This window comes from Anser cygnoides, chromosome Z (genome assembly GCF_040182565.1).
Source record: "Anser cygnoides isolate HZ-2024a breed goose chromosome Z, Taihu_goose_T2T_genome, whole genome shotgun sequence".
In the NCBI taxonomy this organism is placed as follows: Eukaryota; Metazoa; Chordata; class Aves; order Anseriformes; family Anatidae; genus Anser; species Anser cygnoides.
Genome location: NC_089912.1, coordinates 5,231,461 through 5,246,268, shown reverse-complemented (window position 1 = coordinate 5,246,268; position 14,808 = coordinate 5,231,461). Strand labels below are relative to the sequence as shown.

Below are 14,808 nucleotides of genomic sequence, written 5' to 3'. Positions count from 1 at the left end.
TCAACTCCCCCCAATCAATTGGGAGGAAAAAATGGTAAAAATATGGTGAAAAGTATTCTGGGAGTTCTTAATATCACCTGAAGGACAATGCAGTCATTGATCACAGCCAACACAGGTTCATGAGGGGAAAGTGCTGCTTAACACACTTGATTTCCTTTTCGGAAGTGCTCAACCGTCTAGTTGGCCAAGGGAAGCCAGCTGATGGCACCTGTTTGGATTTCAGCACAGCTTCAATATTGTTTCTCACTGTCTCCTTCTGGACAAATTGAGCAGCACACAGCTAGAGCAATGCATAATGCCATGGGTGAACAAGTGGCTGACGGGTCGCGCTCCAAGGGTTATCGTAAATGGGGTTGCATCGGGCTGGCGGCCAGTCACTAGGGGGCTTCTGCAGGCCTCCATTTTAGGGCCAGTTCTCTTCAATGTTGTCCTAACTGACTTGCACGCAGGACTCGAGGGCGTCTTGTGTTGATTTAGGCACGATGCTAAATTGGGAGGAGCGTCTGACTCCATGGAGGGGAGGAAGGCCTTGCAGAGAGATCCTGACAAATCAGAGAACTGGGCAATCCCCAACAAGATGAGGTTTAGCGAGAGCGAGTGAGGGATTGCGCACCTGGCAACGGGCAACCCTGGCTGTCCGGACAGTCTGGGGGGAGGAGAGGCTGGAGCGCAGCCCTGCAGAGAGGGCTCTGGGGCTTTCGGTCGACGGCAAGTTGAACATGAGTCAGCCGTGGGCCCTGGCAGGCAGGAGGGGCAACGGCATCGTGGGGTGCCTCCAGCACAGCATCGCTAGCCGGTCGCGGGCAGGGATTGCTGTGCTCTGCTCTGCGCTCTTTCAGCATCAGCTCGAGTCCTGTGTGCACTTTTGGGCACGGCACTATCAGAAGGCCATAAACCTCTTAGAGAGAGAGCATCCAAAGGAGGGCTTCAAAGTGGTGAAGGGTCTGGAGGGCAGGACAGATGAGGAGCGGCTGAGGTGCCTGCGTTTGTTCAGCCTGCAGGAGACTGAGGAGAGGCCTGATGGCGACCTGCAGCTTCCTCACGAGGGGAGCGGAGGGCCCGGCGTTAAGCTCTGCTCTCTGGGGACGGTGACAAAAGTGGAGGGAATGGCATGGAGCTGTGACAGGGGAGGCTCTGCCTGGAGGTGAGGACAAGATCTTTCACTGACACGGGGCTTGGCCACTGAACCAGGCCTCCCAGTGAAGTGGTCAGAGCAGCAAGCCTGCTGGAGTTCACAAAACGTCTGGGCAATGCTTTCAGACACGTACTTTAGTTTTTGGGCGTCACCCAGAGCGATGGGCTCTGAGGTCACCCAGAGCGATGGGCTCTGAGGTCACCCAGCAATGGACTCTGTGACCTCACGGCCCTCGCTGCTCATATTGGGGCGCAGGCAGAGCCCGCCCCAGCCTGGCTCGTGCCTGGATTCCTGCTGAGCGTTTGTGCGAGGCTTGGAGCGCCGAGCAAGGATTTGTTGGAGCTGTGCTGTGGGGCCGTCGGCAGCTGTTCTCAGTGCCCGTCCCCGCAGGCAGTGCCTGTGTTTCCCCGGCCCTGCCTGGCTCAGGCAGCCGGGGCCCTGTGAGGAGCACTTGCAGCAGCGCAGGTGAGCTGTGTGGGGCCACGTGCCCCGGGGCGGCCCGCGGGGGACGTGGGACCACCCAGCCGTGGGGCTGGGGCCGGGGGGTTTCCTGCTGAGGGGCCGGGGCACAGCCAGTGACCTTCTCTCTTCCTCGCAGCGTGCGCGATACCCGCTTCTGCAGTGCCGGTGCAGGGGAGCAGCTCGTCACCATCAGCTCTCCCCAGCGCACCTTAGCGTGAAGATCATGGCCACAGAGGAGGCGTGGACGTGTCCCGTCTGCCGGGAGGGGCGAAAGGATGTGGCCTACGCGACACCATGTAACCACCGGTTCTGCCTGGGCTGCATCCAGCGCTGGGCAAAGCTGAAGGCGAGCTGCCCACTCTGCAGGACGGGCATGAGGACCATCAAGGTTTCCGTGCGGGGAGAGGAGGACTACTTGGAATGCATCGTCTCCCCTCCCGCAGTGCCCGTACCTGTTGGCTTCCAGGCAGGCAGCGCCACCGCCCCCCACAGCCCTGCAGCGCCGGCTGCGTCCTCTGTGCCAGCCGAGGAGAGGGATGCGGAGCCCGATCCCCGCGCTGCTGTGGGCGGCCTCCTGCCCGAGGACTGGGCCGTGCTGTTCAGGGAGCGCAGGGACATCCTCGACCCTGTGCTGCCCTGGCTGCGCCGCGAGCTCTCAGCCATCTATGGGACACGCTGGTGGCAGGCGAGAGCTGCAGAGAGCTTCCTCCTGCACTCCCTGTGTGTGATGGGGCTGGACAGGGACGCCATCATTCAGCACACACAGCCCGCCTTGGGGCCCCTCACCGTGCCGCTCATCGACGGGCTCGTGGGCACCATCGTGGGCCTCTGCGGAGAGGAGGCACGGAGGCTACTGGGCCTCGAGAGTGGCCACACTGCTGGGGTACAGGAGGACAGCCCTGCAGGTGCTTCTGGTCCCACTGCCTCCATGCAGGGAACCATCAGCACCAGCCCCGCGCCCTCCAACAGCAACGCAGGCCCTGACATGGAGGAGCTGCCCAGCACATCCAGCGCTTTCCAGCATGGGGGTCCTGGCGAAGTCCCAGCTGCAGCCAACCCCCAGGAGCAGGAAGAGCCCCGTGAAGAGCTGGGGCAGGAGGCAGCAGCAGGTCCCTCTGCCCGGGCCTGCAGGCGCAGACCCTCCACTCCTCACCGCTCGACTCGGGGGTCCCGGCGCCCCAGGAAGCGCACCCAGGCAGGCAGTGCCCAAGACTCTGCCCAGCCCTGCAAGAGGCCGCCCCCCCGGCGCTTCTAGCAGGGCTCCTGGTGATCTTAAATCAAAGAACAATAAAATATATGGCTACACCGCAGAAAATGTCTTAGTGTGATTCAAACCAGAGCTGCCACAGCCCCGTGCATGCTGCTGCCTTCCCTCCCTTTTCCTGGTGCCGTCCCCGTGCCCTGCTGGCCCCCACTGTCCCTCACACCCACGAAGGAAAGCGCCTCATACTTGCAATGGTAGAAGCAACCTTGGGATGACCGGAAACATATCCTTTGTCCCATGCCACTGCCAGGAACACAATCATGGGCTTTGAAAAACAAGTGTAACTGCTAAACAACTCCTAACCATTACAAACAATTCTTGCTTGGTCTGATTCATAAAAATAAAGGTTAAGAATATTATTGGAGTGTAAAATGTGGTGTTTTTTGTTGTGGGCTTTTATTTTATTTTTTGTTTTGTACAAAGAGTATCAGTTGAAAGCACATAGTAACACTTACAGGTGCTTGGAGTACATTTCTGGATGCGCGAGGACCACAGACACCGAGTGGAAAGGCCTACGGCAATTTCCCAAAGCTTTTGAAGAATCCTGCTGCCAAGTTGCTTGCTTGCTCCCAAGCCTCTAAACATGCCAGAGTTACTTTGTTCATTACACTGTTTCACTGTGAAGCAGCAGGTTGATTCAAACATTCTCCCTCCGACCCAGAAGACCTTCAGTGGTCTGGTGCCTGCAAACCTGCACAAGATGCAAACCTGCATAAGATATTTTCTACCAAAGTTCCAAGTAACTTCAAATTTTTATTATTATTATTATTATTTTTCTTTTTACACTACACTTCTGGAACATTTTGCCAATTTGCAGTCCGCTCACTCATGTTATGACTTTTTTACACCTGGCTGCTGCTCTGGAAGGCTGCAGCACGTGCCGGCCCATTGCTGGTATAATTACATTCTGATTACTGCAGTTATAACAGCTTCAAACACTTTAGTGTGTCTTAAGAAAAAAAAAAGAAAAAAAAAAAAGACAAATCCTTAACGTGGAGTGTAAAGAAAACACTCCCTGCTTTTTAAAAGGAAGTACCACTGCCAGAAGGCACTTGCTGCTCACACTCTTTTAGCACGCGGTGGTTAAGCGGAGTCGCAGCACACCGCCAGCCCTCCTGCCTCTGTCACGCTGCTCAGCAAGAATGCTCTCGCTGCTTAATGGCTTGGGTTTTTTGTAGGATAAAAAAGGAAGCGTGTGTTCACTATCATAAAGTGCATTTCGAGTTAGTTTAACAGCCCAGTGGATCAGTTACCACTTGAGAGGTGACACGGTGTAGACAAGATTAGGAGTACTTTATTTAAGTGCCAGCCTTAGATCCTGCAGCTTGATGAGTCTGTTGTCTGCTGTCCCCTCATTTGGAGCAGCGTGTATTTCATGGAACAGAAGTTTATATACCTACATGTGTGTGGGTGGGTGTGTGCATATGTGTGTGTGGCTCACCTGTGGGGACCAATATATGAAAATAATTACTCTCATGTCTAGGTAAAATAATTTGCTCATCATTTCAAAATATGATAGATAGGTTGGGGATTGAAATCCAGAAAACGCAAGGTTGTTGGTGTAAGATGGGCATCGTCAGGAGTAGTCAGCATGGATTCAGCACGGGGAAGTCATCCCAGACGGACCTGATGAGCTTCCAAGATGACGTGACCAGCCCAATGGCTGAGAGGGCAGTGGGCATTGTCTTTGTGACTATGGTAAGGCGTTTGTCCCACGTAAGGTCCTCATGGAGTAGCTTTTGATGTATGGCTGGATGAGCGGACATTGAGATGGATCGAAAACTGGCTGAGCGGCTGGACACGGAGGGTTGTGGTCAGTGGTGCAAGGCCTGGTGGGAGGCCAGTAACAAGTGGAGTACCCCAGGAGCTGATACTGGGTCTGGTCCTGTTTAACACCTTCCTTAACGATCTGGACAATGGGTAGATTGCACCCTCGATAAATTTGCAGATGACAGAGAACTGAGGCTGTGGCTGACCCACCAGAGGGCCGCGCTGCCATCCAGGTGGGCTCAGCAGGCCGGAGAGGCGGGCTGGCAGGAGCAAAGTGTCTCCAGCAGGCTGAGGAAGCTGATCCTCCTCCTCCGCTCAGCACCGGTGAGGCTGCACCTGGAGCAACGTGTCCAGCTCTGGGCTGCGCAGTACAAGGCAGACCCAAACATACTGGGAAGACTCCAACAGACAGCAAGTTGATCAAGGGATGGGAGGAAAGGCTGAGAGAGCTGGGACTGCTCGGCCTGGAGAAGGGGAGGCTCAGGGGGATCTCATCAGCGTCCATAAATACCTGAAGGGAGGGTGCAAAGAGGACGGAGCCAGGCTCTTGCCAGTGGTGCGCAAGGACAAGGCAAGAGGCAGTGAGCACAAACTGGAGCACGGGAAGCTCCCTCTGAGCACCAGGCAGCACTTCTGTGCTGTGCGGGTGGCTGAGCACTGGCACAGGCTGCCCAGAGGCTGTGGGGTCTCCTCGCTACGGATCTTCAAAACCTGCCTGGACACGGGCCTGGGCACCTGGCTCTGGAGCAGGGGTGGGACCAGATGAGCTCCTGAGGGCCCTGCCAGCCTCAGCCATTCTGTGATTCCGTGGTCACAAATGCCCCAACCGGGCAAACAGTTAAGGCAGAAACTTGCCTTATTAATCCGCCGATCATGAGATGAAAATCCACGTAGCAGAAAAAAAGGCTATTTTAAAAGTTAAAAATAAAGAGAACGTATTGTAATGACGTTTGTTCTCATTGTTCCCTTCACACGGTTTGTTACATTCTCTCTACATAGGTCCTAGGATTGCAGATTTTCCCATGTTTATTGGTATAAGAAATATCTCAATAATTTTCTCAGACAGGGTCTTCTGGGAAGCTAATTTATTCATTTATTCACAATTGCAATGCTGTGTGTCCTGCGAACAGGGGTGCACAGTAACAGTATATCATTACCTTATATCCCCTGTTACCCGATGTTTAATTCCTCCCCTTTCCTCACTGGCTGAGTACTACAGGCCCACAACCTACACTTGTAACTACGCCCTCTATATACAGTTTTATTTGACTAAACTTTAATTTCTTTGTTGTTGTTTTTTGTTTGTTTGTTTTGGAAATGGAAGGGCCCAAGATTTTGTAGCTTCTTGTTCTTGCCGATTCTGCAAGTGTTTGTCTCGTTTTCCTTAGCCATTGTTCTTATCCTGGGACAGTCTCGTTCTCTGGAGATAATCCGGGGAACTATAGGCCTGTTAGCTTGACCTCAGTGCCAGGGAAGCTCATGGAGCAGATTATCTTGAATGTCATCACGCGGCACTTGCAGGGCAAGCACGCAATCAGGCCCAGTCAGCATGGGTTTATGAAAGACAGGTCCTGCTTGACGAACCTGATCTCCTTCTATGACAAAGTGACGCGCTTGGTGGATGAGGGGAAGGCTGTGGATGTGATCTACCTTGACCTCAGTAAGGCTTTTGACACAGTTCCCCACAACATTCTCCTCAAGAAACTGGCTGCTCGGGGCTTGGACTGGCGTACGCTTTGTTGGGTTAGAAACTGGCTGGATGGCCGGGCCCAGAGAGCTGTGGTGAATGGAGTCAAATCCGGTTCGAGGCCGGTTACTAGTGGAGTCCCCCAGGGCTCGGTACTGGGGCCGGTCCTCTTTAATATCTTTATCGATGATCTGGATGAGGGCGTCCAGTGCACCCTCAGTAAGTTTGCAGATGACACCAAGTTAGGTGCGTGTGTCGATCTGCTCGAGGGCAGGAAGGCTCTGCAGGATGATCTGGATAGGCTGGAGCGATGGGCTGAGGTCAACTGTATGAAGTTCAACAAGGCCAAGTGCCGGGTCCTGCACCTGGGGCGCAACAACCCCAAGCAGAACTACAGGCTGGGAGATGAGTGGCTGGAAAGCTGCCTGGCCGAGAAGGACCTGGGAGTATTGGTTGATAGTTGGCTGAATATGAGCCAGCAGTGTGCTCAGGTGGCCAAGAAGGCCAACAGCATCCTGGCCTGTATAAGAAGCAGTGTGGCCAGCAGGTCGAGGGAAGTGATTGTGCCCCTGTACTCGGCTCTGGTGAGGCCGCACCTTGAGTACTGTGTTCAGTTTTGGGCCCCTCGCTACAGGAAGGACGTGGACGTGCTCGAGAGAGTCCAGAGAAGGGCAACCAAGCTGGTGAGGGGTCTGGAGAACAAGTCTTACGAGGAGCGGCTGAGGGAGCTGGGCTTGTTCAGCCTGGAGAAGAGGAGGCTCAGGGGCGACCTTATCGCTCTCTACAGTTACCTTAAAGGAGGCTGTAGAGAGGTGGGTGTTGGTCTGTTCTCCTACGTGCCTGGTGACAGGACGAGGGGGAATGGGCGAAAGTTGCAACAGGGGAGTTTTAGGTTGGATGTTAGGAAGTACTTCTTTACCGAAAGGGTTATTAAGCATTGGAACGGGCTGCCCAGGGAGGTGGTGGAGTCACCATCCCTGGAGGTCTTTAAAAGACGTTTAGATGTAGAGCTTAGCGATATGGTTTAGTGGAGTACTTAGTGTTAGGTCGGAGGTTGGACTCGATGATCTTGAGGTCTCTTCCAACCTAGAAATCTGTGATACTGTGATACTGTGAGCTGGGGTTGTTTAGCCTCGAGAAGAGGAGGCTCAGGGGAGACCTCATCGCTCTCTATAGGTACCTTAAAGGAGGCTGTAGAGAGGTGGGGGTTGGTCTGTTCTCCTACGTGCCTGGTGACAGGACGAGGGGGAATGGGCTAAAGTTGCGCCAGGGGAGGTTTAGGTTGGATGTTAGGAAGAACTTCTTCTTTACCGAAAGGGTTGTTAGGCATTGGAATGGACTGCCCAGGGGGGTGATTGAGTCACCATCCCTGGAGGTCTTTAAAAGACGTTTAGATGTAGCCCTTAGTGATACGGTTTAGTGTAGGACTTGTTAGTGTTAGGGCTGAGGTTGGACTAGATGATCTTGGAGGTCTCTTCCAACCTAGACGATTCTGTGATTCTGTGAAAACCCGCCCGGCTGCCACCCAGCACAACGTGATGTCTCCCCATGCTGAGGTCACCCAGCGATGGGCTCTGAGGTCACCCAGCAATGGACTCTGTGACCTCACGGCCCTCGCTGCTCATATTGGGGCGCAGGCAGAGCCCGTCCCAGCCTGGCTCGTGCCTGGATTCCTGCTGAGCGTTTGTGCGAGGCTTGGAGCGCCGAGCAAGGATTTGTTGGAGCTGTGCTGTGGGGCCGTCGGCAGCTGTTCTCAGTGCCCGTCCCCGCAGGCAGTGCCTGTGTTTCCCCGGCCCTGCCTGGCTCAGGCAGCCGGGGCCCTGTGAGGAGCACTTGCAGCAGCACAGGTGAGCTGTGTGGGGCCACGTGCCCCGGGGCGGCCCGCGGGGGACGTGGGACCACCCAGCCGTGGGGCTGGGGCCGGGGGGTTTCCTGCTGAGGGGCCGGGGCACAGCCAGTGACCTTCTCTCTTCCTCGCAGCGTGCGCGATACCCGCTTCTGCAGTGCCGGTGCAGGGGAGCAGCTCGTCACCACCAGCTCTCCCCAGCGCACCTTAGCGTGAAGACCATGGCCACAGAGGAGGCGTGGACGTGTCCCGTCTGCCGGGAGGGGCGAAAGGATGTGGCCTACGCGACACCATGTAACCACCGGTTCTGCCTGGGCTGCATCCAGCGCTGGGCAAAGCTGAAGGCCAGCTGCCCACTCTGCAGGACGGGCATGAGAAGCATCAAGGTTTCCGTGCGGGGAGAGGAGGACTACTTGGAATGCATCGTCTCCCCTCCCGCAGTGCCCGTACCTGTTGGCTTCCAGGCAGGCAGCGCCACTGCCCCCCACAGCCCTGCAGCGCCGGCTGCGTCCTCTGTGCCAGCCGAGGAGAGGGATGCGGAGCCCGATCCCCGCGCTGCTGTGGGCGGCCTCCTGCCCGAGGACTGGGCCGTGCTGTTCAGGGAGCGCAGGGACATCCTCGACCCTGTGCTGCCCTGGCTGCGCCGCGAGCTCTCAGCCATCTATGGGACACGCTGGTGGCAGGCGAGAGCTGCAGAGAGCTTCCTCCTGCACTCCCTGTGTGTGATGGGGCTGGACAGGGACGCCATCATTCAGCACACACAGCCCGCCTTGGGGCCCCTCACCGTGCCGCTCATCGATGGGCTCGTCGGCACCATCGTGGGCCTCTGCGGCGAGGAGGCACGGAGGCTACTGGGCCTCGAGAGTGGCCACACTGCTGGGGTACAGGAGGACAGCCCTGCAGGTGCTTCTGGTCCCACTGCCTCCATGCAGGGAACCATCAGCACCAGCCCCGCGCCCTCCAACAGCAACGCAGGCCCTGACATGGGGGAGCTGCCCAGCACATCCAGCGCTTTCCGGCATGGGGGTCCTGGCGAAGTCCCAGCTGCAGCCAACCCCCAGGAGCAGGAAGAGCCCCGTGAAGAGCTGGGGCAGGAGGCAGCAGCAGGTCCCTCTGCCCGGGCCTGCAGGCGCAGACCCTCCACTCCTCACCACTCGACTCGGGGGTCCCGGCGCCCCAGGAAGCGCACCCGGGCAGGCAGTGCCCAAGACTCTGCCCAGCCCTGCAAGAGGCCGCCCCCCCGGCGCTTCTAGCAGGGCTCTTGTAGTTTATGAAATAAAGAACAATAAAATAGATTGAATATACCACAGAAAAAGTCTCGGTGTGATTCAAACCAGAGCTGGCACAGCCCCGTGCATGCTGCTGCCTTCCCTCCCTTTTCCTGGTGCCGTCCCCGTGCCCTGCTGGCCCCCACTGTCCCTTTGGTCATGGCTGATTAATGTGCTTTGAAATGCCATTGCTTTATCATAGCAGAACCTCAGCTCAAACAATGTTCTAAAACTCTTTTCCAGCAGCTGTTCTAGTAACTCACACTGCAGTACATTTCCAGCTGCATTTTATTCTTTTGATATAAATCAGCATTTGACCTATTAGACTGGTAGCCCTTGAAAGCGTCCAGAAGCAGTCTGTGTGGCTTAATGTCACTCGGCAATACGGTCAGATAGCACAGGCATCTGAAGGCTGCCCTGAGGAGGAGCAGAGGGCAGGCACAAGCCTCGCCTATCCACAGTCTGGGGCTGCTTTGGCTAAGTTGGTCAAAGCAACACGTGGGCATTTTGATTTCAGTTTAAGGATGGTTAGATTTAGATTTATTCTTCATTGACCTAATCCAAGCCCCAGTTAAGTGTTTCAAACGGAAACAAGAAAGGCCAGAGAGGAATTTGCCCTGTTTGAACAAACTAGCCTGATTCCTCACAAGTTTTCTGGAGTGCCAAGTGCCTCTCCCGTTGAGGTGACCTGTGATCTAGAAATATGTTGAAATACAAAACACTAGTCACAAGGTCATATCAGAAATTAACTGAAGAAAACTGTTAAATGAAAAGAGAAAAGTGAAAAGTGTACAGCAGTTCAAAGGTGAGGTGGTATGGCTTGCCTTCTATATTGATTTTGTTTCCTGCTTCGCAACAGGACTTCATGACAGTTATATAAAAAAAATACAGAGAAACCTCTTGCTGTTGTAAAAAAAAAAAAAAAAACAACAAAAAAAAACCTGAACTAAAGAGGTAAAAAAATGCAAAATTCTTTGGGATAACTTCATCTAGAAAGAACACTAATATCGGTCTTAGGTGGAAATGCTACTAAATAGAAAGATTCAAGTGGCAAAATACAAAACCAAAGCAACTGGAATCTAAGTGGAAACACATTCTTGTGGTTGAAATGTCTTTGTCTCTAGTTTGTTTAAATAAACCTTCATCCAGAGGCCAGTTCAAATACAGCAGAGACAACAGAAGACAGAAGAAAAAGAAGATGGGGAGATGGGAAACAGCTTAGAAAAACGGGCAGTCCATAATGGCCTATTTCAGAGAAGAGGGTTTAGTAAACACTATCTACATTTTCAAGATGAAACAAGTGTTTATTTTATTTTGGTAACCTTTTTTATCTCCCTTTCTAATGATACTCTCTTGAGTGTGCTCCCCAGAAAGCATGATTTTACCTGTGGATAGACACCATCATCCTGGAAGATGCTTAATGGTTTCAGCTGTCACTGGAGTTAACTTTAGCTTGTTGGGAGTTAAATACCCTTTGCAAATATGATCAGCCTCTTGGCTCTGCATGGCTCTCTCTCCTGTCTCAACAAAACCATCCCACCACCTTGTGCTCTGCCTGAATTGTGTTTTCTTGGGGAACAGTCTCAAAGATTGCTCTTCTCTGGACTCATCAGAGGCAGCTAAGGAAATCACACGTATTTTGTCCAAAGGAGAAAGAAATATCTAAGATTATTTGGCATGAGAAAGATTGTACAGGGAAGATTGTTTTTAAGAAATCATAGAATGGTTTGGGTTGGAAGAGACCTTATAGACCACCCACTTCCCACCCCACTTCCATGGGCAGGTGTCCTGGTTCCAGTTAGGACAGACTTAATTCTTCCTCATAGTAGCTGGTAGGGTGCTATGTTTTGGATTAGGATGAGAAAAGCGCTGATAACATGCTGATGTTTTAATTGTTGCAGAACAGTGTTTACACCAGGCCAAGGTGTAAAGCTGCTCCTGCAGCCGCTCCAGATCCAGCTCCTGCAGCCGCTCCAGTTCCAGCTCCTGCAGCCACTCCAGCCCCTGCAGCAGCTCCGGCTCCTGCAGCTGCTCCCACTCCTGTGTCTGGGTCAGAGAAACGAGCTGTAGCAGTGCAAGTTGCCCCTGTAGACAAGGTGAAAAAATGGTATAGAGGCTCAGGTCGTTTAGAACGCAGACAGTCTTCTGCTAAGTCTGGGCATAGAGAAGACGAGGCTGGGCCATCAAAGGTGCAGGAGACTGAAGATGAGGATGGGGATGTCGAAAAATCAACAGTAACTACCCGGACTCTATACCAGCGTGAGCTACGAGATGTGCGAAAAGATTTTGGTCGCTGTATAGGTGAGCAGCTTGTCACCTGGCTGCTCCGGTGCTGGGACACCGGAGCCAATTATGTGGAATTAGAGGGCAGGGAAGCCAGGCGGCTGGGATCCCTTGCTAGGGACGCATGCATTGACAAAGCAATTGGAGATGGAGCACGATCTCACAGCCTCTGGAGGCGTCTCCTGTCAGCTGTGCAGGAAAGGTATCCCTTCAAGGAAGAACTTGTATGTCTACCAGGCAAATGGACCACCATGGAGAAGGGAATTCAGTACCTGAGGGAATTGGCCGTACGGGAAGTAATTTATAAGGACCTAGACGACGCACAAACATCCGCAGATCCAGATGAAGTCCAGTGTACACGACCCATGTGGCGGAAGTTTGTACGGAGTGCACCATGATCATATGCCAGCTCATTGGCAATACTAACCTGGAAAGAGGAGGAGAATCCCCCAGTGAATGAAGTGACTAAAATACTGCGGCAGTACGAAGGAAATCTCTCCTCTTCCCTACAGGCCTGTGTCTCGGCTGTGGAGAAACTCTCTGAAGAGGTCCACCAACTTAAAGAGAATTTATCTTCCCCTCCACCTGAACGAACCAGTGTCCACCAGCTAAAAGAGAATACTTTGGAGAAACTTTCTGAAAAGATCCACCAACTTGAAGAGAGATTATTTTCCTCCCCACCTGTACAAACCAGTGTCTCAGCTATTAGGGGTAAACGTTCATCTATGCAAGGAAGACAATATGGTGGGCACACACACCGCGCCACCCTGTGCTTTTACCTACGTGACCTTGGAGAGGACATGAGAAAATGGGATGGAAAATCTACTGCGACCCTAGAGGCACGGGTACGTGAATTGCAAAAGAAAACAATTGGGAAAAAGGGGTTCTCTGAAAAGTTTGCTGCTCCAACTTCCAGCAGGCAGTCCTTTAAACACAGAGACGAAGATTCTGACCAGGACTAGAGGGGCCCTGCCTCCAGCCAGGGGGAGGAAAGGGACAATCGAGTTTATTGGACTGTGTGGATTCGATGGCCTGGCACGTCAGACGCACAGAAGTATAAGGCTTTGGTAGACACCGGTGCACAATGTACTCTAATGCCATCAAGCTATAAAGGGCCAGAGCCCATCTGTATTTATGGTGTGACGGGGGGATCCCAGCAGTTAACTGTATTGGAGGCTGAAGTGAGTCTAACCGGTAATGAGTGGCAAAAGCACCGTATTGTGACTGGCCCAGATGCTCCGTGCATCCTTGGCATAGACTATCTTAGAAGAGGATATTTCAAGGTCCCAAAAGGGTTCCGCTGGGCTTTTGGCATAGCTGCCTTGGAGACAGAGGACATTAAACAGTTGTCTACCTTGCCTGGTCTCTCAGAGGACCCTTCTGTTGTGGGGTTGCTGAGGGTTGAAGAACAGCAAGTGTCGATCGCTACCACGACTGTGCACCGGCGGCAATATCGCACCAACCGAGACTCCCTGAGTCCCATCCATAAGCTAATTCGTCAACTGGAGAGCCAAGGAGTGATCAGCAAGACTCATTCACCTTTTAATAGTCCCATATGGCCAGTGCGAAAGTCTAATGGTGAGTGGAGACTAACAGTGGACTATCGTGGCCTGAACGAAGTCACGCCACCACTGAGTGCTGCAGTGCCGGACATGCTAGAACTCCAGTATGAACTGGAATCAAAGGCAGCCAAGTGGTATGCCACAATTGATATCGCTAATGCATTTTTCTCCATCCCTCTAGCAGCACAGTGCAGGCCACAGTTTGCTTTCACTTGGAGGGGAGTCCAATATACTTGGAATCGGCTGCCCCAGGGGTGGAAACACAGCCCTACCATTTGCCATGGACTGATCCAGTCTGCGCTGGAGCAGGGGGAAGCTCCTGAACACCTGCAGTACATCGATGACATCATTGTGTGGGGTGACACTGCAGAAGAAGTTTTTGAGAAAGGGAAGGAAATAGTCCAAATCCTTCTGAAGGCCGGTTTTGCCATAAAACAGAATAAAGTTAAAGGACCTGCACGAGAGATCCCGTTTTTAGGAATAAAATGGCAAGATGGACGTCGTCAAATCCCAATGGATGTGATCAACAAAATAACAGCTATGTCTCCACCAACTAGCAAAAAAGAAACACAAACTTTCCTAGGTGTCGTGGGGTTTTGGAGAATGCATATTCCAAATTACAGTCTGATTGTAAACCCGCTCTACCAAGTAACCCGTAAGAAGAATGCTTTTGAATGGGGCCCTGAGCAACGACAAGCCTTTGAACAAATTAAGCAGGAAATAGTTCATGCAGTAGCCCTCGGGCCAGTCCGAACAGGACCAGATGTAAAGAATGTGCTCTACACCGCAGCCGGGGAGAATGGTCCCACCTGGAGCCTCTGGCAGAAAGAACCTGGGGAAGCTCGAGGTCGACCCCTGGGGTTTTGGAGTCGGGGATACAGAGGATCTGAAGCCCGCTATACTCCAACTGCAAAGGAGATATTGGCAGCATATGAAGGAGTTCGATCTGCTTCGGAAGTGGTCGGTACTGAAGCGCAGCTCCTCCTGGCACCCCGACTGCCGGTACTAGGCTGGATGTTCAAAGGAAGGGTCCCCTCTACACATCATGCAACTGATGCTACATGGAGCAAGTGGGTTGCACTGATTACTCAGCGGGCTTGAATAGGAAACCCCAGTCGCCCAGGAATCTTGGAGGTGATTATGGACTGGCCAGAAGGCAAATACTTTGGGATATCATCAGAGGAGGAGGTGGTCTGTGCTGAAGAAGCCCCACTGTACAACAAGCTACCGGAAAATGAGAAGAAATATGCCTTGTTCACTGATGGGTCCTGTCGTATTGTGGGAAAGCATCGGAGATGGAAAGCTGCTGTATGGAGTCCTACACGGCGAGTTGCAGAAGCTGCTGAGGGAGAAGGTGAATCGAGTCAGTTTGCAGAAGTGAAAGCCATTCAGCTGGCTTTAGATATTGCTGAACGAGAAAAGTGGCCAGTTCTCTATCTCTATACTGATTCATGGATGGTAGCAAATGCCCTGTGGGGGTGGTTACAGCAATGGAAGCAGAACAACTGGCAGCGCAGGGGCAAGCCCATCT

General features: G+C 53.0%; 1 protein-coding gene across 1 annotated transcript; it reads left to right on the top strand.

The window, feature by feature from the left end:
• The first annotated feature begins 1,379 nt into the window (after positions 1-1,379).
• On the top strand, positions 1,380-2,852 carry LOC136789011 (E3 ubiquitin-protein ligase Topors-like). The gene is made up of 2 exons (XM_066988256.1): positions 1,380-1,600; positions 1,734-2,852. The coding sequence occupies exon 2, from the start codon at positions 1,821-1,823 to the stop codon at positions 2,850-2,852; it is 1,032 nt and encodes a 343-aa protein (XP_066844357.1). The 5' UTR covers positions 1,380-1,600; positions 1,734-1,820.
• Positions 2,853-14,808: the final 11,956 nt, after the last annotated feature.